We start from the raw sequence: 22,521 nt of genomic DNA, 5'->3' as shown, positions 1-22,521 counted from the left end.
AGTCACGTGACCCCCGGGTTGTACCAGCGACTGGCGCATCTGCGCTCTCTCGCGCACTCGGGATGGCCAGTAAATAACGGGACAACTGTGGTGAAAGTACCTAGTGCTGTTTATAAAGAGCAGTTACGTCATGCTGGGATTGTATAGTTAAAGTACAGTATTATAGTGCTTGCAAATACTGGACATTTGGATTCAAGCATACTGGAAGTAATCTGGATATTGGAACTTGCTTTTTTTCAGCATTTACTGCATTATGAAGTGTGTCAACACGTATAAGTAAAATAAATATAATGGATGTTAATATAGGCCAATTATCTTTTAAGTATAATCTCTTTTTATGATATCCACCTTTTTCTTCCCCTAAGAGCGGGCGCGGTCATTCGTAAATTTGATGGGTCTGGCTTCAGGTCTCATCTGCATCCAGCTATTTTTAGCTGTACAAAACATCTCGATCATCTTGATATCGCAAATTGGTGTGTTTTACCACATTTTATTATTGACCACACTGGATTGTAGTGCAAACAGTTTTACCGTTTATTCTTCAACTTATTTCCCTATATCGGCTAATGAACCGGAAGTCTCACCCAGGGGCGTTGCTAGACCCTTTTTACTGGGGCACGAGCCCCTGTAAAAATATGCTGTGCCCCAGTAAAATCTCAAATTTAAGTTATAATTTACATTGATAATCCCAAAATAAAGACATTAAACTACACGTAACAACTGAATTAACGAGTAATGGGGGCCTGTGCCCCAGTAGAGCTTTAGGTCTAGCAACTCCCATGGTCTCACCCCTTCCCTTACTTCCACGTTAAAGAAAACGGTGGATACAGTCATTATATTGTATTATATTGCTGTTGCAGATGGCTCCTGGACATCAATTTGACTTATAACAGTAGCATTCTATAATTCTAACATAATATAATAAAATATTATAATATTATTATTTTGGATGCGATTAATCGTGATTAACTAATTTGACAGCACTAAAATATATTTATATACATTTTATGTAAACACAAACTTTAATTTTGGATGCAATTTATCGTGTGTAATCGATTTGACAGCACTGAAATATACTTACATACTCTTTGATCCAAAAAAACTAAACTTGTTTAAACGTTGTTTAAATATTACAACATTTGTATAATGTAGATACAACTTAGTCTTAAATTAAATTAAATGCAATTAGATAAAGGTGTAATTAAAGGTAATTAAAGTGTCATGCTCATGTGTCCCTTTCTGGTTTTAATTCTAAACTGATCTTCCCACATGGATAATTGTGTGATAGCTTTTTGTAAAATCTTTAAATTATCATTCCTTTTTCTTACTTACTTGAACTGGTATGTTTTTTTTTTTTTTCAAAATGTAGAAAAGTATGCTTTTTAAACATCTTGTTTTGTTTGTTTGCTATTAAAGGCTGCAGCTATTGTCAATGACAAGGTGTTACTGAAAAAGCGAAAGGACAAGCTGTTCCAGTAATTACCTGTTCTCCAACTGCTTATGCTATTTGTGTATGTGTTTCTCAAACAGCTAGAGTATCGCATCAGTACGGCACAAATTGCTCTTAGCCATCTGATCTCAAAGCACTTCTGTTGTTTGTTTGCAGTTTGATTTTATCTGTTTGCCCTTGAGGACGAGAGCGTCGCAGTGCACAGAGGACAGCAGTTTGAGCAAAAAAGAATAAAGGACCGGTAGAGGCATTGGAAGGAGGGCGTTTTGTCCTTGGACACTGCAGATGTTATAATATCGCCTCCCATTTATACTTCTCAATATGTGGTTGCCAGGATTCTCAAAGCAACCGAGATCAATTTATCAAATACGGGTTCAAGTGTGCTTCTCATACTGTATTGACTGGGTCGTTTCTGTGCTGTGTACATGTTGAGGCCCTAGATGGGAACTGTATTGATTCTCACAGACATGCAGTCAACTCTGAGTGACGTGGTTTTTATAATCAGCCAATTTAACTCTAAACTAGACAGTTTGAAAAAAAAAAAACTCAAAATGGTGATCTATTTTTTTAATCATTTAAACTTCACTTTTGATCTCTCCTAATTACCCATTAGAAGCTTAAATGACTAAAATATGATTACAAAGCTCAAACTGTAAAAGTCTGGTTTTAAGACTGTTTTGTAAACTATGAAGCAGTATCACCTAGTGGACTGAGTTTAAATCAGCAGAGTCCAGATTTTAAAACGTTTAATGGACAATGACCAGTTTATTTGATAGCAATTCTGAGACAACAGTTAAAATTGGGGACTAGATACTAAGATTTGGTGTTTCTTACCAATGCAGAGGCACATTAAACAGATTGAGCACACTTCAAACATCTTTCTCTGCCAAATACCAATATACTTTTATTCCAGAGTGTATATACAGGCATAACCTTCTGTTGGACAAAGATTCAAAAATAAAAATCAACTGGTGAGTTTAAGAAACAACCCACATACATTTAGGTTCTCTACAGAAGTACTCCAGGATTGATATTGACCAAATAAAAACCAAAATCAAAACAAGACTTTGTGAAAAATATCTTTACCCACTCCATTATCACTTAAACCCACCCGGTTCCTCAGCATAAGAAATAAATCAAAACATCTTCATACACACATACTCTCATCCATTCAACTCACAGTAAGTAATTTACACTAAAGTAGCACAATGACATATGCCACATTAATAAGTGGAGGAAAAAAAAAAAAAAAAAAAAAAAAGCTCAGTCTCACTCACACGCACACATACATAATTAGTTTCAGTGCTGACTCTCTACAGATGCAGATCGGGAGCGGCTCTGTTTCCTAGGAGGAGGAGAAGGAGAGCGGGAAGGAGACCGGTTGCTGTTAGTTTTCTTCTCTGGGGTGCGACTGAGCGAGCGACTGCGAGAGCGCTTGCTTCCGCGCTCGGGGGTGCGACTCCGACTGGGTGAGCGGGAACGGGAGCTGCTCCTGCTGCGGGAACGACTCCTACTACGACTGCAGAGACAAGAAAAACAGGTTAGGTCTGTGTCAGGGTTTCTGCAGGTTTTATGAAGGTAAATAAAATCTATTCAAGCACAAGAAAACGTGTAAATTAAAAAGGAATGTCAATTTGTTCTTTAAATGCAACAGTCAAGGAAGCACACAGTAATTGTGTTAGCAACACTAACTCTTAAAATACAACTTAACTAATCTTTCATTAAATGTAAAAAAAAAAAAACTATTTTAGCTTTTAAATATTACAGCGTTTGTACAGATACTATAAAATTACATTCTAGGACTTTAAGGCACTACTTATTTTATTTTCAAGGACTTAAAGGATTCAGAGATTTGCAAACCTGCTCTCCACGCTATGGAGATCCGATCTAAATTAAGATTTGCGAACCCGCTCCTAAGTTCCGATCTGAATAATGATTCGGGAACCATAATTTCAGATCAGGACTCAGAGCATGGGTCACGAATCATTTGACTTAGTTTGGAGCTTTGCATATCGTAAAAATCACAAGATTTATATTGGGACTTCCAAATCACATGTCGCAAATCATTTGATTTGAATCATTCAAGGGCGCTAATGATTCACAAACCTGTTCTGATGTAAATCAAATGATTCATGATACGCATGAATCACAATATGAATAATGATATACTTGATGAATAAACCATTTCAGATTAGGACTTTAAATTGTGCATCACGACTCATTCGATTTGAAATCAAATTGAGTCACAAACGAATCTAATGATTTGCAATTTGAAATCCCGACCGGAAAATGATTTGCGCTACGCAATCTGATTGGAGTGCTTTAAAACAGTGAATCTGTTTGCAATGCAATGGTTTTAAAAAGCACCGCCTCACCAATCACTATACGTGCTTTTTAAAATCATTAGAATTGATGTTGAAATTTGAAAATAAATGGCTGTTTTGATCTGGCTATTGCTAGTAAAATCGCTTAAACTAAATGACAAAAGTCAGTTTATATCCATCGGAGAGGTTCCAAGCTTAAACGACTCATTTATGTTCATCTGTTCCTCTTTTTGCATCTTTAGCCATGTTTACACGACACTGCTAGTACTACTACTTGCTCAGCTTGATTATTTTCCTGACATGTGCGTTGACAAAATTAAACACTTATTTCCTAGATGCATTGTCTTTCAATAATTCAAGCACTTTTACAGTAACTTGTCAGTAATATTGCTATTTGCAAGTCAAACTCAAGTACTTAAACCACCTTGTACAAATCCTGAAATTAAATTTTAAGACCTATAGAAATCATGTGAGACCATAGCAATTTAAAGTCATGTAAGATTGTCTGGTACATACTCCCTCTTGCGATCCTCATAGAGCTTGAGTTTGCGTCCATTCAGATCTGTTCCATCCAGCTTGTCAATGGCATTCTTCATGTCACTGTGTGAAGCAAACTCCACCACCCTGTAAAACATATCAGAACAACTCCGTTACAATCACGTAAGAGTCAGAACGCAGTCTTACGCATCCATGCACAATATCTTACCCTTCGTTCTTCTTGGTCCTGTGTGCGTCCACAAAGGTCACTTCACCCACCTTCCTCATCAAGTCCTTCAGATCCTGCAGAAAGCACAGAAAGCACTTAATGACAGGTTTTCAGAGCAACCCAAAAGCACTGAGTCACACACTGCACTTTAGCACCCACACATTAAATACACACACTGCATTCTGCAGCATCTGCTCTAAAGTGTGCACTGGTGCACCTGTGGAAAGCTCCCTCAACAGATGTCGTCTTACCGGATGTTTGTCCCAGTTTATAAAACTACCGGAGCGTTTTCGGCAACACAAATCTCATTTAGATTGTGTATAACGGCAGGAAAGGAAGCCCTCAGATGGAGACACGCCTGACTACAGCTAGTCCCTAAGAACAGGTTCTCATTTTGTTATTTAGATTTTGTGCAAATCTCAAAACTTCCTAGCGACAGTCTTTCTCCATGTACGACTAACTCCAGATTTAAAGTGACAGAACCCTCTTTACCGTGTAACTATCCAGTGTAATGAGCTACTTACCGTTCCAAACCACAGAAGGCATTAGCAAAGAGCCACTTGTCCAAATAGCAAACGGAAGCAATGAAGCGTTAAAACGACCTCGGACTCGACCCATCCGGCCTCCGTAAGAACGGACCCCACCAGAGAGAGAGAGGATGGGGGAGGGGCCAAAACCCTGCACCCCTCCCCGCTTCAGCACCAACAGAATAAGACCCAAACAGCAGATCGGGGGGGATGGAGCAGATCTGACATCACAGACCCTCCAGAGAGCGGCTACCCAGCTCCTCTAAGGCTATCCTGTGCTACGGCTCTGTCTGGTGCTACGGACCCAGCCAAGACTTAGACCGGCAGACACTGCGTGTCGGGTGAGGCACCAGAGGGACACTATTCAGAACACAACCAGGGGAGGGCGCTATGCACCCCGGAGGCTGTGCATGCAACTCCAATTAAAGAATACCAGAGCACAGCTGTTAAAGAAAAGGTTTGAAAAACATGGGTCTGGGTTAGAGAACCTTTCAACATTAAAATCAGCATTTTCACTTATGTAAGGTTTGGCTGAGGTGAAGAGAAAAAGAAAAAAAAAATGTTTTTTTTTTTTTTTTTTCCGTTAAACAGTAATAACTAATTGTTTGTGTGGTTGTACTGATGTCAAAAGAAAAACAAGTGCAGGGATGATGAATCGCAACAACAGAAGGCTGCTACGCCGCTGTGCTGCTACAGCTCGGGATGCTCACCTGCCAGCTGATGCGAGAGGAGAGATTCTCCACAATGATTCTGTGCTCCGTGCGCACTGGTGGTCCATACCTGAGAGAAGACCAGAGGTTAACACATTTGAACTATACCCGAGAAAAGAGCAGAGGTTAGCACATTTGAACTATACCTGAGAAAAGAGCAGAGGTTAGCACATTTGAACTATCGCAACAAACGGTGTACGATTTTCTCCCACAATGCGTACATACCTGGAACCCCCACTGCGGGATTTACGATACCCTCCAAAGCGTGGAGAGAAGCGTCCTCCTCCCATTCCTGGGCCTCCACCTCTTCCTCGGCGAGAGCGGGCATGTTCAATGGTCACCCTGGAATTAAGAGAAAACCATTAGTCACAATGAAACTCCTGACAATGCCAGAGCTTTTCTATTCAACATTTACTGACCGGATTTTGAAATGTGGGTGTTGCATTGAAAAGTGGATGCAAATGAACAAGAGCTTGCAGAAACAGGGCTTAAAGGGATAGTTCACACAAATTAAATTCAATCATTAAATACTCACCCTCATGTTGTTCCAAAACTGGACATTCATCTTCAGAACACAAATTAAGAAGGTTTTTAATGAAATCTGAGAGCTTTCTGACCCTGCGTAGACAGCAAGGGTCCTAACACATTCAAGGCCCAAAAAGGTACCAAGAACATCAACAAAAGTAGTCCATGTGACATCAATGGCTCAAGTGATTTTATAAAGCTACAAGAACACTTTGTGTGCCATTATCACCAATAATTGTTCTATGTCAGAAGCACCACACGCATGCCCCATGGTACTCTTGATAATGGCAGAAGACAGTAACTTTTGGCAGAAGAAGTGTTAAATGAAGACGTTATTTTCGTTTTTTGCACACAAAAAGCATTTTCACAGCTTGTGGAAAAAAAAAAAAAAAAAAAAAATCGTCTTGGTGCCTTTCTGAACCTTAAATGTATCAGTTGCATTGCGGTCTATGAAGGATCAAAAAGCTCTCGGCATTCATCAAAAATACCTTCCGAAGATGAATGAAAGTTTTATGGAATTGGAACATGTGGGTGAGGAATTAATGACAGAATTAATTTTTTTGGGTGAACCAACCAAGTGTCTGTTTTCTTTTTTTAAATGAATGTACATGCAGATTGTTCACAATAGAGTGCAACCATGATGTCTAAACCTAGAAGTCTAATTTACCATGGGTTTCTTTGAGAATTTCCTGAGGCATTTCAATTCAACGGTTAAAAATACCTTCATACATAAAGAAAAGTGAGTGCTTCAAACATGTAACTGCACAGTTTTAGTACAAGTGTGTAATTTGTCATAATCTATCCAACTTTTTCTTTCTCTGTAAGAAAAGGCGCAGCCATTTGCAAATTTTATGAGTCAGGTTTCCGCTTTCATTCGCATCCAGCAATCTGTAGCTGTACAAAACAGCTCATTTTGCTGCTTGATATTGCAAATTGGTGTGTCTCACAATGTTATTTTATGTATTATCTTTATTATTAACGCAATGAATTGAAGTGGAAACAATTTTACAGTTTACTGCATGTTGTTATTCTTATTTCCTTATTGCAGATATAATGTATACTGTGTTCATCTATTTTTACATTCTAATTGTAGTTAATTATCATCTGTAAATTATGCTCACAGTACTTCATCTGTAAATATTATCCATAGTTTCTCCCTGTACATATTCCCTATAAGTGCACTTATAACTTATACCTTTATCCTGCACTTGCTGCTTATTGCACTCCTGGTTAGACCTAAACTGCATTTCGTTGCCTTGTACTTGTACATGTGTAATCACAATAAAGTTGAATCTAATATAATGACCCATAGGCTTACTTCCGTGTTAAATCGGTGGATAAAAAGATCTCTAGGGAACCGATGGCAATTTAGTCTTCTGGGTTTTGATATCACAGCACACTAGAAGATCTTAAATATGCATTTAGACAATATGATTTATTTTCAATTCATACCAACTTCAACCACATGAAACAAGCCTAACGGTCTACATTAGGCAGATGGTGTAAACAACTCAAGTCTCACCTCTCACTGCACAACTCTTTTCCATTCAGCTCATACACTGCATCATCTGCGTCCCTGTGGTCGTCAAACTCCTGTGAAAAACCAGACAGCAGGGGGCAGTGAGATATCGATTTATCATCACCTCACACATAAAAGACCCTGAGAAGTGTGTCAGCAACACTCACCACAAAGCCAAACCCGTTTTTCAGGTTAATCTCCCGAATGCGTCCGTAGCCTTTGAAGAACTTCTCTACATCTCTTTCACGAGCATGAGGGCTCAGACGGCCGATGAACACGCGACATCCACTCATGGTGATAAAAGATTCAGGGAAATCTGGGGAAAGAGTGTGAAAAGTAACGTTACTGTTAATCAACAGTCTGGCAAACATGTACTTTGTACTGTAGGATAAAAAGCATGTGCACCTGGTGGTCACACACGGTATAACACTGGATAATTATTTGTAGGAGTCTAGTCAGATCATGCAAATCATTAATAAACATTCAAGAACATGCAAACCAATTCGTAAAATGAGAAGAGGTGAAGAGATTGTGCCCTTCAACGAATGTAAGTTTAAATAAAAACTGGTTTCTTAAAAACGGCTAAAACAAAAACCATCTGCTGCCTATTGACTCTGCAGAATCACCGAATTGATCAAATTGCAATATACACCACTACAGTGGCAAAAAAAACACATAGTGCTGCTATAAAACACTTTTAAGGCATAATTTAAGGCAATTTTGAGAAAATATAACATTAACACGACAAATGAACACGGACCAAACGTGCGGCCAAGGCCTAGTCAGCATGCGCAGATAGACCTACTCGATGTTAAACCGTAAAAACAGACAAAATATCTTTGAAATGAATTAGTTCTGCATTACCAAAGCTTAAATAAAGCACTAAACTACAATTAAAGCTAAAAACAAACCGTATTTGTGAGAATTCGCTGCGTCCTCTCCACTCTGCTTACAGGACAAAATGGCGTTGATCTCGAGACTGAGGAGCGCGGCCGCGCGGCGGAGGTTTTATATGCGCGTTCACGAGAAAGGGGGGAGGGTAATGGCAGGCGAGGCTCGTGCATGCGTACGTAAACATATTGAAAATGTTTTTTTGTTTTTTCACGATTTTTTAAATACATATACAAGGTATATGATTTAATCGAAGGAAGTGCTGGAAAAACGTATATTTTATTGCTAGACTATACTTTGATCAGCTCGGTTTACACAGTTGGAACTGGATTGATCCAGTTTGGAAACTGAAGACATCACATGATCTGGTTATCTTTATCAGAATTCAATGATTCTTGGTTTTAAGTGTGAATTAATCAATGTTTAAAAAGAATGATCATGTCCCCCTCCACCCCTGCGACAGCAATGCAGTTCTGTGAAACTTTTCATTTCTTTATTTCTATTCATCTGTAAATTGTCCAACACATCAAAACAAGAAGTACTAATCGAGGCTAGAAATGGCATCAGTGGGCGATGCCTACAAAACAGGTCTTCGCTGAACCAGTAAAAGTTGTGGCCTCTGACTAAATGAAACAAAAATAGTATCATAAGAATTAGGCTCTACAGGTTGATCATATCTCTGACAAAATAACAGTAAATAGAATCATATTCCAAATATAAAATTTTATAAATATGTCACCAAAAACATATTTTCCTACAGATTTGACTCATGAAACACCCGCGTTGCCACCTACAATACCATGCCATCCTGAGAGACAGAGGAGAAGTTGGGCTTTTGGAGAAGATACTGACAGGCAAAATGGTACAGAAGGTCAAAATAATACTGTTTGATGTATCAGATGTATCATTTACTCTGATATGGACCACAGTCAGGGTATACACCATATTTAATATTTTACGAACAACTAATGAACTCTGTTGTTGATCCATCAACTGACAAGATATGATTTCTAACATAATTTGTGGGTAAAACATGAAAATTATCATACACACAGAAAAAAGCAGCCAGAATTGTATCTTTTGGGGTACAACAAAAGCCATGTGACCCTAGACCACAATACCAGTCATAAGGGTCCACTTTTTTGATGTATGATTTGTTAGAACAATATTTGGCCTAGATACAACTATTTGAAAATCTGATATCTGAGGGTGCAAAAAAATATAAATATTGAGAAAATCATCTTTAAAGTTTTCCAAATGAAGGTCTTAGCAATGCATATTACTAATCAAAAATTAAGTTTTGATATATTTACAGTAGGAAATTTACAAAATATCTTCATGTAAGTCGATCATTTTGACCCATGCAATGTATTTTTCTCTATCTCTACAAATATATCCGTGCTACTTATGACTAATTTTGTGGTCCAGGGTCACATATTAGTACCGTAAGGGTACGTATTACTACTCTACGGTACTAATATACACCTAATTAGGAGTAAAAAAGTTACAAAGATGTCCTTTTAAAGCTACTGCTCCAGTGACAGGCTGTTGTACCCCAAAAGTTACAATTTTGACCCCTTTTTGTTCTGTGTAGGGGCTTAAGACAAACAACCTTACTGAATACTGCACATTTCTCCCAGTTTTATTTAAGTTTGTGAAAAATTAGATATGGCGTCTACCTTTGCTAAGGTCTACTGCTTGAAGACTGGAAAGACCTTACAGCCTTTAATTGTGGCCTTAAGTTACTGTTAAAGCTGGAATACATTTCACAACTATGAGGAGAAAAACACTAGGCATTATACGCATGCCTACTTTGCAAATGGTTACAGAGAAAAACTGGGCATCCTACACTAAATGGCTGAGTCTGTGACCATCATACACTCTTTTCTCTGAAATCTGGCTCTGACTTTTTGCCAACTACCCTTGACTACTCCAGAGTGAAAACCAGGGCAGAAATGTGTGCAAAAGTAATGTAATAAGGTGTGAATGACTCATTTTAACAACATCACTCTTCTCAGTCTGCACTTTTAAAAGCCAGAAACCACAATCACCATTAACACATTTGCAACACTACCACTCTCTTAATCACTCAGATGTTGCATTCAATCACAACACTGTCGTACAGTACTGATACCAAACCTGATGTGCAGACCCCACCCACCCCCTCGACACCACCCTCACAAATGCCCCCTTTGTGTCCTTGACGACCGAACAACAGGGGTCTTTTGTTTCGGTTGAGTCCAGCATATCAATGGCTTACAGTTATAAGGCTGCAATTTCCAACTGCTGTCAGTGTGTGTCATCGGCCCTTTTTAGTGTAAATTCATCAAAAACCTTGCACTAATATATATATATATATATATATATATATATATATATATATATATATATATATAACAGAGCTAGAAATAAAATGAATGTAAACCAAAGATGACATCAGTCTGACATCATATAATTAAATTAAAAACGGTTAATATTACTAAAATCACTGAGGAAAAAAGGTTAGGAATGTGAATTCCTCTTCAGATGAAAGGCTTATTCCATCACAGAATAGAAAAGAATTAAATACACAGCAAACTCGGCTAAATCTGGAAAACATCCAGATGAGACTAAAAAAAAGAAAGTTTTGTTTTTATGAGGAAGGGGCCTGTAGTGCTGTCACACACCAGCAGGGGGCAGTCCATCATGATCTCCCATCATTCATATTGTCCTATGCACTTATAAGAGAGAGAGAACACTAAAATGTTTTCATTTCCCTAAAATCGTAGTAAAAATCAAACAGTTTTAAAACTTTAAGAGTACCATTGCAAGGTTTTTAAATCCCTGTAGGCTCTACTGAAAAACATGACTTTGATTTCCTCATTCAGAGAGGCCATGAGGTCTGGTGTTCATCCAGTCCAGCAGGAGGCGCTGTAGCAGCAGGATCAGAGGTTGGAGTGTATGTGTGTTTGAATTAAATACTGCGTGTAAATATTTCTGTAAATCACACGCGGGTGTGCCTGCAGCTGTGCGACGTTCCAGCGGCCGCCTCTGTGGCAGACGAGGGCTCGTCGTCGCTGGAGTCGTGTGTGTGTGAGTGTGTGTTCTCCTTCCGAAGGCCCATGCTGATATGGCTCTGGAGAGCGGCGGGTGTGAGCCACTCTTTAGGCAGACAACTCTGCAGAAATGGAATACAGGAGCTGAAATATGCCAATCGATTGACCCAGCGTGGGATCTCTCTACCACACAGCAACTAGAAAGAGAGAAGGAGAGAATACAATAATGTGAGAATACAGAATGCCATCAGTCGGTGTAGTTGTTTACAGCCTAGTCCTATCATTTATAAAAAGACTGACAGAAAAAAAACTGACCTCAGACAGTGAAGAAGAAAAATGGTTGCAGTTTTTGTGCATTAGGTGGTAGGCGTTCCCCTTGAACTCCTTTCCCAGCTCCTCCATTATTTTATCGATGTCCTCCTCTGCAAAGTCTGTCGTACCCAGAGCTATAGCCTCTCTGGAGAAGAAACAGAACTTCGGAGTTGGTTTTGTGGCTTAAATGTGTGTGTACACTACCAGTCAAAAGTTTTTGAACAGTAATGGTTTTTAAAGACGTCTCATCAGTATTATTGTCAAATATTTTTACTATTTAAAATAACCGTTTTCTATTTGAATATATTTTAAAATGTAATATATTCCTATATTTTCATCATCATAACTCCAGTCTCTTAGAAATCATTCTAATGTGCTGATTTGCTGTTCAAAAAATGATTTATATTATTATTATTATTATTATCAATATTTTAAAAAGTTGACAGAATTTTTTTAGGATTATTTAATGAATAGAAAGATCCAAAGATCAGCATTTATCTGAAATAATAATAATTTTGTAACATTATACACTATACCATTCAAAAGCTCGGAGTCAGTATATATACAGGGGTTGGACAATGAAACTGAAACACCTGGTTTTAGACCACAGTTAGTATGGTGTTGGGCCTCCTTTTTTTGGCCAATAGAGCATTTCGTCTTTGGAATTGTCATTTACAAGTCCTGCACAGTTGCCAAAGGCATTTTGAGCCATTCTCCTCTTGCAGATCAGGGGTCAGGTCACTACATGATACTGGTGTAGGAAAATGTTATCTGACTCGCTTCTCCAAAACACCCCAAAGTGGCACAATAATATTCAGATCTGGAGACTATGCAGGCCATGGGAGATGTCCAACTTCACTTTTCTTGTTCATAAGACCACTCTGTGGGGTTGGACAATGAAACTGAAACACTGGCCAATATAATGTTGGAGGTTTCATGGCTATATTTTTGCAGCCTGGTGGCCAATCTTCACTGATTGCACATTCCACCAGTAAGAACAGGTGTGAACGTTGACTATGTGCACCCAATGGTTCAGACATTGTACTCTGAAGGTGGTACCATGTATCAGGATGATAATGCACCAGTACACACAGCAAGACAGGTGACAGAGTGGTCTGATGAACAAGAAAAGTGAAGTTGGACATCTCCCATGGCATGCATAGTCACCAGATCTGAATATTATTGTGCCACTTTGGGGTGTTTTGGAGGAGCGAGTCAGATAACATTTTCCTACACCAGAATCATATAGTGACCTGACCCCTGATCTGCAAGAGGAGAATGGCTCAAAATGCCTTTGGCAGCTGTGCAGGACTTGTATATGACAATTCCAAAGACGAAACTCTCTATTGGCCAAAAAAAGGAGGCCCAACACCATACTAACTGTGGTCTAAAACCAGGTGTTTCAGTTTCATTGTCCAACCCCTGTATATATATATATATATATATATATATAGCAAGGATGCTTTAAATTGATCAAAAGTGATGATAAAGATTTATAATGTCACAAAAGATTTTGGATAAATGTTGTTCTTTTGAACTTTCTATTGATCAAAGAAACCTGAAAAAAAAATCAGCATATTAGAATGATTTCTGAAGGACCATGTGACTGGAGTAATGATGCTAAACATTCAGCTTTAAAATCAAAGGAATAAAATTACATTTTAAAATATATTCAAATAGAAAACTGCTATTTTAAATAGTAAAAATATTTCATAATTGCACCGTTTTTGCTGTACTTTGAATCAAATAAATGCAGGCTTGGTGAGCAGAAAAAACTTCTTTAATAAACAAAAAATCTAACTGTTCAAGAACTTTTGACTGGTAGTGTATGTGGAAAAACTCACTTGAATTTGAAAGTCTCCCCCAGTTCTGAGGCATTTCCAGGGTTGATCTCAAAAATGCCACTGAAGGGATAAGGATGGCCGCCATATGCAAATTCTACAGGAAACAAGACATTAAACAGGGTTTAATTTGTTGTTTGTCACTTTAATAGGAATTTCACAAGTATAATGTGTTTAAAGTCATCATAAAATCAAAACCGACTGTATTGTAGTTTATTATAAATAATAAATCATTGCACACCAAGTCCGAAATTTTCGTATACGAAATTTTCGACTACGTTTTTTCTCTTTTTTTTTTTCCGTATATTCATCACCCTTTCCTATTAAAATGCTTGCTACGGATGCGAAAACGCAGAAAATCGAACCTGATCCGAATTTTTCCATGACAACAACAGTTTCAGAAGCAGTGTGTAAACATTATTGACACAACGTGAGGTCGTATTTATTTTTTAACGTGCAAAAACTTCGGACGAGAATTTCGGACTCATGATTCTCCTGATCAAACCCCATCCTACATTGTTCTCATTTGTGAAGCTTTTTTACTCAAACGTACATAATAACAGAGGAGAAAAGATGGTCACGATTTCTGTTTCATACTGACTTTAACTAGAATATTTCTATTACTTAGTTACTTGTTACTGAGCAGTTCAATTAAAAGTGATTTACTTAGACAGGCCCTCATAACAATTTCTTTTTATGTTTAAATGTGTATAGAGAACTGCATTAAAGGAGTAGTTCACTTTCAGAACAAAAATGTACAGATAATTTACTCATCCCCTTTGTCATCCAAAATGTTCATGACTTTCTTTCTTCAATCGTAAAGAAAATAATGTTTTTTGACGAAAAATTTCAGGATTTCTCTCCATATAGTAGACTGCTATGGTGCCCCCGAGTTTGAACTTCCAAAATGCAGTTTAAATGCAACTTCAAAGGGCTCTAAACTTCCTCCCAGCGGAGGAAGAAGGGTCTTATCTAGCAAAACGAATGGTTATTTTCAAAAAAAAAAATTTTTTTTTTTTTACAATTTATATACTTTTTAACCTCAAATGCTCGTCTTGTATAGCTCTGTGTAAACTCTATGTGTTCCGGTTCATGAAAGTCAGGGTAGGTCGAAAACTCCCATCTCATTTTCTCCTCCAACTTCAAAATTGTCCTACATCGCTGCAGCAGTACCAACCCAGTGTTTACGTAAGAGAACATACAAAGGTCAAATGCCCTTTACAAAAACAGGTCAAACAGCAATGTAGGATGATTTCAAAGTTGGAGGAGATCCTAATTGTCTTGAACCGGAATACATGCGCACAAGGTTCACACAGAGCTAGACAAGACGAGCGTTTGAGGTTAAAAAGTATATAAATTGTTAATTTTTGGAGAAAATAACCGATCGTTTTGACAGATAAGACCCTTCTTCCTTGACTGGCATCATTTAGAGCCCTTTGAAGCTGCACTTAAACTGCATTTTGGAAGTTCAAACTTGGGGGCACCATAGAAGTCCATTATATGGAGAGAAATCCATATAAGAAATCTATTAAATGTTTTCCTCAAAAAAACAATTTCTTTACGACTGAAGAAAGAAAGACATGAACATCTTGGATGACAAATGGGTTTTTGTTCTGGAAGTAAACTACTGTTTGTAGGTCAACCCAGAAGTTAGCATCACCCTGACACAGAAAAGAAGAAATTGTTGAATGAAGACGTTATTTTTGTTTTCTTTGTGCACAAAAAGTATTCTCGTAGCTTCATAAAATTACGGTTGAACCACTGATGTCACATGTACTATTTTAACAATGTCCTTACTACCTTTTAGGGCCTTGAACATGTCAGTTGTGTTGCTGTCTATGCAGGGTAAAAAAGCTCTCGGATTTCATCAAGCATATCTTAATTTTTTTTTTCTAAGATGAAGAAAGGTTTTACATCTTTGGAAAAACAAGAAGGGGAGTAACAGTATTTTCATTTTTGGGAGAACTAACCCTTTAAAGACTTAGAATGAACTACACCACATTTTCTTCACAGACCTTATTTCAGGCATTTAACCAAAAATTCATTTAAAAAAACATTGACTCCAGGGTGTAGGAACTGAAAGTTCTAAAATGCTAACTCGTTCCCAGGTTTTGGTCTGCAAAAATATGTTGCCCCTGCAGCACTCTATTGGTGAGAAGCTAAAGCTCTGTAAAAAACCCAATGAATCATGGCTCAGTCCTCAGAGTTGCCTACGTCTGCTACACTGCTGAGCTGTGTGTGTATTAGGGGTGGGACGATACAGGTAACTCACGATTCAATTCTGTGGCGATATGTGGCCCATGATATCGATAATATCGCGATTCACGATATCTACGATATTCAATATATTGGAAGAAATTTCATCAACGATATATCACGATATATGTGACTGAAAAAGAAAAAAATACCCATAATAAGGAAATCTTATGCATTTATTAATGCCAACATTTCCAACACTGTGCAAAGAAATATGCATTTGCATAATAACTCACTGCCTCCTGGTCTTAAATGTAAACACTGTACAGCTAGACAGATAAAAGTGCCTGAACATTAAAAAACAACATGAACATTAACTAACATGTGTAAACCGTGATCCTGAAACGTCAGTAGTAAGTTACTGTAAAGTGCTTTATGTTAACCTGGACAGTGGTCTCATCAATGCATATTCTTCTTGAGGAACACTAACGCCTGTTTCACACATACTCCGTCTGCAGTGTGTATGCAGTCCGTGTGTGTTACGTATGCGATGCAGAAGCAGCACGGACTCATTTTGCTTTCACACAGGACACGTTTGCAGTCCGTTCCTGATCACTGCGGTAAAGCCAGCCGCGGTTCAGAAAAACACGGTCAAGCCAGCCGCGATTGACTTTAAAAGTGCGCGCATATTACAGTCATTACGGTAGTATCAGAAACAGCCCAGAGAGAACGCGCTTGCAGAGCGCTTTTCGTTTAGACGCCCAGGACTGAGAAATAATACTACAAAATACTCGTGAATGTTTACTTACTTATTTATTTGCATTTCTGCTTTAATATCCGTGTTATTTGTTGGTGTCTTTGATGGTTCTTTTCTGATATGGGACAGTATTAGACTTTAGAGGGGTATATTGACCCCATTTCTAATAAGTAGAAAAAAACAATGATCAGTTCTTATTCAGGACGTCCCATACTATATGCACACCTCATATGAAACCATTTTACTGTAGCATTTTTGAGATATGGGTCATTATTACACTTTAGAGGGGTGTATTGACCCCATTTCTAATAAGTAGAAAAAAACAATGATCAGTTCTCATTCAGGACGTCCCATATTATATGCACACCTCATATGAAACCATTTTACTGTAGCATTTTTGAGATATGGGTCATTATTACACTTTAGAGGGGTTTATTGACCCCATTTCTAATAAGTAGAAAAAAACAATGATCCGTTCTCATTCAGGACGTCCCATACTATATGCACACCTCATATGAAACCATTTTACTGTAGCATTTTTGAGATATGGGTCATTATTACACTTTAGAGGGGTATAAAAAAACCATTTCTAATAAGTAGAAAAAAACAATGATCAGTTCTTATTCAGGACGTCCCATACTATATGCACACCTCATATGAAACCATTTTACTGTAGCATTTTTGAGATATGGGTCATTATTACACTTTAGAGGGGTGTATTGACCCCATTTCTAATAAGTAGAAAAAAACAATGATCAGTTCTCATTCAGGACGTCCCATATTATATGCACACCTCATATGAAACCATTTTACTGTAGCATTTTTGAGATATGGGTCATTATTACACTTTAGAGGGGTGTATTGACCCCATTTCTAATAAGTAGAACAAAACAATGATCAGTTCTCATTCAGGACGTCCCATACTATATGCACACCTCATATGAAACCATTTTACTGTAGCATTTTTGAGATATGGGACATTATTACACTTTAGAGGGGTATAAAAAACCCATTTCTAATAAGTAGAAAAAAACAATGATCAGTTCTCATTCAGGACGTCCCATACTATATGCACACCTCATATGAAACCATTTTACTGTAGTATTTTTGAGATATGGGTCATTATTACACTTTAGAGGGGTATAAAAAACCCATTTCTAATAAGTAGAAAAAAACAATGATCAGTTCTCATTCAGGACGTCCCATACTATATGCACACCTCATATGAAACCATTTTACTGTAGCATTTTTGAGATATGGGTCATTATTACACTTTAGAGGGGTATAAAAAACCCATTTCTAATAAGTAGAAAAAAACAATGATCAGTTCTTATTCAGGACGTCCCATACTATATGCACACCTTATATGAAACCATTTTACTGTAGCATTTTTGAGATATGGGTCACTATTACACTTTAGAGGGGTATAAAAAACCCATTTCTAATAAGTAGAAAAAAACAATGATCAGTTCTCATTCAGGACGTCCCATATTATATGCACACCTCATATGAAACCATTTTACTGTAGCATTTTTGAGATATGGGTCATTATTACACTTTAGAGGGGTGTATTGACCCCATTTCTAATAAGTAGAAAAAAACAATGATCAGTTCTCATTCAGGACGTCCCATACTATATGCACACCTTATATGAAACCATTTTACTGTAGCATTTTTGAGATATGGGTCATTATTACACTTTAGAGGGGTATAAAAAAACCATTTCTAATAAGTAGAAAAAAACAATGATCAGTTCTTATTCAGGACGTCCCATACTATATGCACACCTCATATGAAACCATTTTACTGTAGCATTTTTGAGATATGGGACATTATTACACTTTAGAGGGGTATAAAAAACCCATTTCTAATAAGTAGAAAAAAAACAATGATCAGTTCTCATTCAGGACGTCCCATACTATATGCACACCTCATATGAAACCATTTTACTGTAGCATTTTTGAGATATGGGACATTATTACACTTTAGAGGGGTATAAAAAACCCATTTCTAATAAGTAGAAAAAAACAATGATCAGTTCTCATTCAGGACGTCCCATACTATATGCACACCTCATATGAAACCATTTTACTGTAGTATTTTTGAGATATGGGTCATTATTACACTTTAGAGGGGTATAAAAAACCCATTTCTAATAAGTAGAAAAAAACAATGATCAGTTCTCATTCAGGACGTCCCATACTATATGCACACCTCATATGAAACCATTTTACTGTAGCATTTTTGAGATATGGGACATTATTACACTTTAGAGGGGTATAAAAAACCCATTTCTAATAAGTAGAAAAAAACAATGATCAGTTCTTATTCAGGACGTCCCATAATATATGCATACCTTATATGAAACCATTTTACTGTAGCATTTTTGAGATATGGGTCATTATAACACTTTAGAGGGGTTTATTGACCCCATTTCTAATAAGTAGAAAAAAACAATGATCAGTTCTTATTCAGGACGTCCCATACTATATGCACACCTTATATGAAACCATTTTACTGTAGCATTTTTGAGATATGGGTCATTATTACACTTTAGAGGGGTATAAAAATCCCATTTCTAATAAGTAGAAAAAAACAATGATCAGTTCTTATTCAGGACGTCCCATATTAAATGCACACCTCATATGAAACCATTTTACTGTAGCATTTTTGAGATATGGGTCATTATAACACTTTAGAGGGGTTTATTGACCCCATTTCTAATAAGTAGAAAAAAACAATGATCAGTTCTTATTCAGGACGTCCCATACTATATGCACACCTCATATGAAACCATTTTACTGTAGCATTTTTGAGATATGGGTCATTATTACACTTTAGAGGGGTATAAAAAACCCATTTCTAATAAGTAGAAAAAAACAATGATCAGTTCTCATTCAGGACGTCCCATACTATATGCACACCTCATATGAAACCATTTTACTGTAGCATTTTTGAGATATGGGTCATTGTAACACTTTAGAGGGGTTTATTGACCCCATTTCTAAAAAGTACAAAAAAAAAACAATGATCAGTTCTTATTCAGGACGTCCCATACTATACAAACCAAATATGAAAGTATTTTACTGCAGCGTGTTTGAGATACGGGACATTATTACACTTTAGAGGGGTAAAAAGTCTATGGGGAACGACCACGCTCTGATATACCTGTAAACTGTTCAATAGAAGGGCTTGACATCATAGGCTGGTGACGAAAGCAGTCAGGAAGCAATAAAAGCATGTGCGAGAGAAAAACAGCGTTATTTTCGGAGACTGACACGAGCGCTAGCAGGGATGCAGGAAGTATTGTTCGAGATGCATAGTCTCCATCCAAAAACGATATGGGGAACGAGATGCACATGTCTCCAGAATTCCAAATCCCTGCCTAGGATTAGCTAGGACAAGAGAATAAAGGCATCTCGCTGCGTTGCAGATGTCCTGAATTGGGACACCCGAAAGAGCAGTTTTGTAAACAGCCATAGCGCAAGTAGAGTGAGCCTTGACCCCCAAAGGTAAGGGGAGACCAGAGGACTCATAAACAGCATCTATAATCCGTCTGCTCAGAGTTTGTTTGGAAGCCGGCAAACTCTCTCTTGGGTTTACCGTAACATACTAGCCACTGGTCCGACCTACGCCCAAGGGCAGCTCTGTGGACATAGGTATCCAGTGCTCGGACTGGGCACATTAAGATTCTGCTGGTCTGGATCTGTAAAGGGAGGAGGACAGAATGCCTGAAGCATGACGGGCTGTGGTGTAGAGGTAGAGACTTGGGTACATATCCTGCTCTAGGGTTAAGAAAAAATTAGGCCATACTAGGCGCAATGTCAAGATAGGAAGGGGCCACGGAAAGGGCCTGCAGGTCCCCCACTCTCTTTAGGTAAGACAAGGCTAAGGAGACCTCAGCCTCAGCACACCACTGAGAAAGTGTGTAACCAGGGGATTTTTGCCCACTTAGAAGCCACCAAGAGGGGTGTGGTAGGCCAGGATTGCCGCCACGAGCAGCTTCAAAGTGGAGTGGGATATCCCTGTGAACAAAGTCCACTGTACAACTGTACTGACTGTAGTGGGCCTAACTTGGGGTCTGCACACCATGAAGAGAAGAGACTCCACCTCAGGGTGTACACTTTTCTCAGGGAGCTCTGGACTGGAGGATGGTCTCAACAGCCCCAGTTGAGAGACCACACACTATGAGTCTTCCCACATTTTTTACAGCTCTGGGCGGGGGTGGAGAATGGTGCCCCCATCTGTTAGAGGAGATCCCTCCTGACAGGAATCTCCCATGGAGAGCCGCCGAGAAGGGAAATCAGGTCAGAGAATCAAACTTGGCCCGGGCCAGTATGGGGCTACTAGGAGTAGATATTCCCCATCTGGGCAAACTCTCTCCAGAACTCCTGTGTACCAGAGTACCAGAGGGGACATTGCGATGTCTCCCGAGTTCCAAAGAGGTTCACCTGAGCTTGGTCAAAAAACACTCTCCAAATTTGCTTCACCACCTTAGGGTGAAGCATCCATTCCCCGTGCCTCAGCCCCTGCCTCAACAGGATGTCTGCTCCCAAATTGAGATGCCCAGGAATGTGTATTGCTTTCAGTTAAAACGAGTTTGTCCAGGGACCACACAAGTATCTGCTGCGCCAGCTTGTTCAAGGGGCGCGAACTTAGACCTCCCTGGAGGTTGATGTAGTAGACCACTGCTGTGTTGTCAGTGCGCACCAACACATGGCAATCTCTTAGGTCCGGGACGAAGTGTCTCACTGATTGAAACATGGCCAGCATCTCTAGACAATTGATAGGCCATGCGAGATGGCAACCACTTCACAGACCACGGGCTGACGAGCCACTCATGACCGTTCACCAACCGGTGAGGGACGCATCTGTCTCTAGTGTCACACGGCGACAAGGAGCTCCCAGCACCGGGCCCTGAGACAAGAACCAAGGTTTCCTCCACATGTCTAAAGCACGTAGGCATCCCTGCGTGACCTTGATCATTGGAAGCAGGTTTCCCCTAGAGGAGAACCCCTTGGTCTTGAGCCACCACTGTAGGGGCCTCATGTGCAGCAGGCCAAAAGGTATCACATTGGACGCAGCTGCCATCAGACCCAATAGTTTTTTAAACTCTTTTACAACAAGTGACTGACCTTCTCTGACTCTCGTGACTGCAGTGAGGATCGACTCGATTCGAGCAGGTGACAGATGTGTCTGCATCATGGTCAAATCCCACACCTCACCTAGATAAGTGGTCCTCTGTAATGGAGATAGCACACTTTTCTTGGTGGGAAAGACCCCGTGGAAAGGTGATGGTGGATCGCCTAATTGGATCTAATTTTATTTCTCTACAGTATGCAGAACCCACACAGACATGGTTGGCAGTAGTTTCCAAGCTGCTAAATAGTCTACTAAGGGAACCAGCCTCTCGAGGCTGGCCTCTGATGTTGCCTGAACTGCTAGCTCGGTATCCTGTAACCACTGACCGGCAGGATATTTCTGAACTTACTGCTCTAGGGACCCCCATAGGGATGGCGAGCCCCTTGGCTCCAATATGCAAGCAGGTGGAAAAAGTTTTTGACTCACAGGAGACCACCGTGCCCTGTAGCCCTGGCAGGGGTAGCAGACTGATCACCTGAGGGCATTGGGGGAAGATGGACACCGTGGAATGCGGTGCTATCCACTAGTCACCAATAGGGGCTGCCCTCAGTTGTCCTGAGAAATAGTCAGGACCGCTTAGCTGTGG

The 22,521-nt window shown here is 39.0% G+C and overlaps 2 protein-coding genes across 3 annotated transcripts in view; both read right to left on the bottom strand.

Annotated features, from left to right (window-relative positions):
- Nucleotides 1-2,195: 2,195 nt before the first annotated feature.
- Nucleotides 2,196-8,786, bottom strand: srsf5a (serine and arginine rich splicing factor 5a). Of its 2 annotated transcripts, XM_073833766.1 has the most exons (8): nt 8,673-8,786; nt 7,929-8,077; nt 7,765-7,835; nt 5,943-6,059; nt 5,718-5,787; nt 4,481-4,554; nt 4,291-4,398; nt 2,196-2,969 (listed from the first exon to the last, which is right to left on the bottom strand). In XM_073833766.1, exons 2-8 carry the CDS (start codon nt 8,052-8,054, stop codon nt 2,750-2,752), a joined length of 786 nt encoding a protein of 261 aa, XP_073689867.1. In that variant the 5' UTR covers nt 8,055-8,077; nt 8,673-8,786; the 3' UTR covers nt 2,196-2,749. The 2 variants fall into 2 exon arrangements, with proteins under 2 accessions (XP_073689867.1, XP_073689868.1); XM_073833767.1 differs by lacking the exons at nt 2,196-2,969; nt 4,291-4,398 and having other exon boundaries at nt 4,536-5,450.
- A 337-nt stretch (nt 8,787-9,123) lies between these two features.
- The window catches only part of LOC141325214 (deubiquitinase DESI2), a 28,036-nt gene continuing 14,638 nt past the window's right edge, over nt 9,124-22,521 (bottom strand). Inside the window, exons 3-5 of the mRNA XM_073833769.1 lie at nt 13,844-13,937; nt 12,003-12,144; nt 9,124-11,884 (exon numbers count right to left, since the gene is read on the bottom strand). Coding sequence (XP_073689870.1) covers nt 11,636-11,884; nt 12,003-12,144; nt 13,844-13,937 — 485 coding nt within the window. The 3' untranslated portion in view covers nt 9,124-11,635. The remainder of the gene's footprint in view (nt 11,885-12,002; nt 12,145-13,843; nt 13,938-22,521) is intronic.

Source organism: Garra rufa, chromosome 2, assembly GCF_049309525.1.
Source record: "Garra rufa chromosome 2, GarRuf1.0, whole genome shotgun sequence".
Taxonomy (NCBI): Eukaryota; Metazoa; Chordata; class Actinopteri; order Cypriniformes; family Cyprinidae; genus Garra; species Garra rufa.
The sequence above is the reverse complement of the archived record's forward strand: the minus strand, read 5'-3'. Positions and strand labels throughout refer to the sequence as shown.

What these genes read in the sequence shown, in the direction of transcription:
- srsf5a (XM_073833766.1), bottom strand. Translation starts at nt 8,054, where the DNA reads ATGAGTGGATGTCGCGTGTTCATCGGCCGTCTGAGCCCTCATGCTCGT. An exon ending in AAAGAGTTGTGCAGTGAGAG is followed by an intron (nt 6,060 to 7,764) that starts GTGAGACTTGAG and finishes TCTTAATTCCAG; the next exon opens with GGTGACCATTGAACATGCCC. An exon ending in AGGACCAAGAAGAACGAAGG is followed by an intron (nt 4,399 to 4,480) that starts GTAAGATATTGT and finishes TATGTTTTACAG; the next exon opens with GGTGGTGGAGTTTGCTTCAC.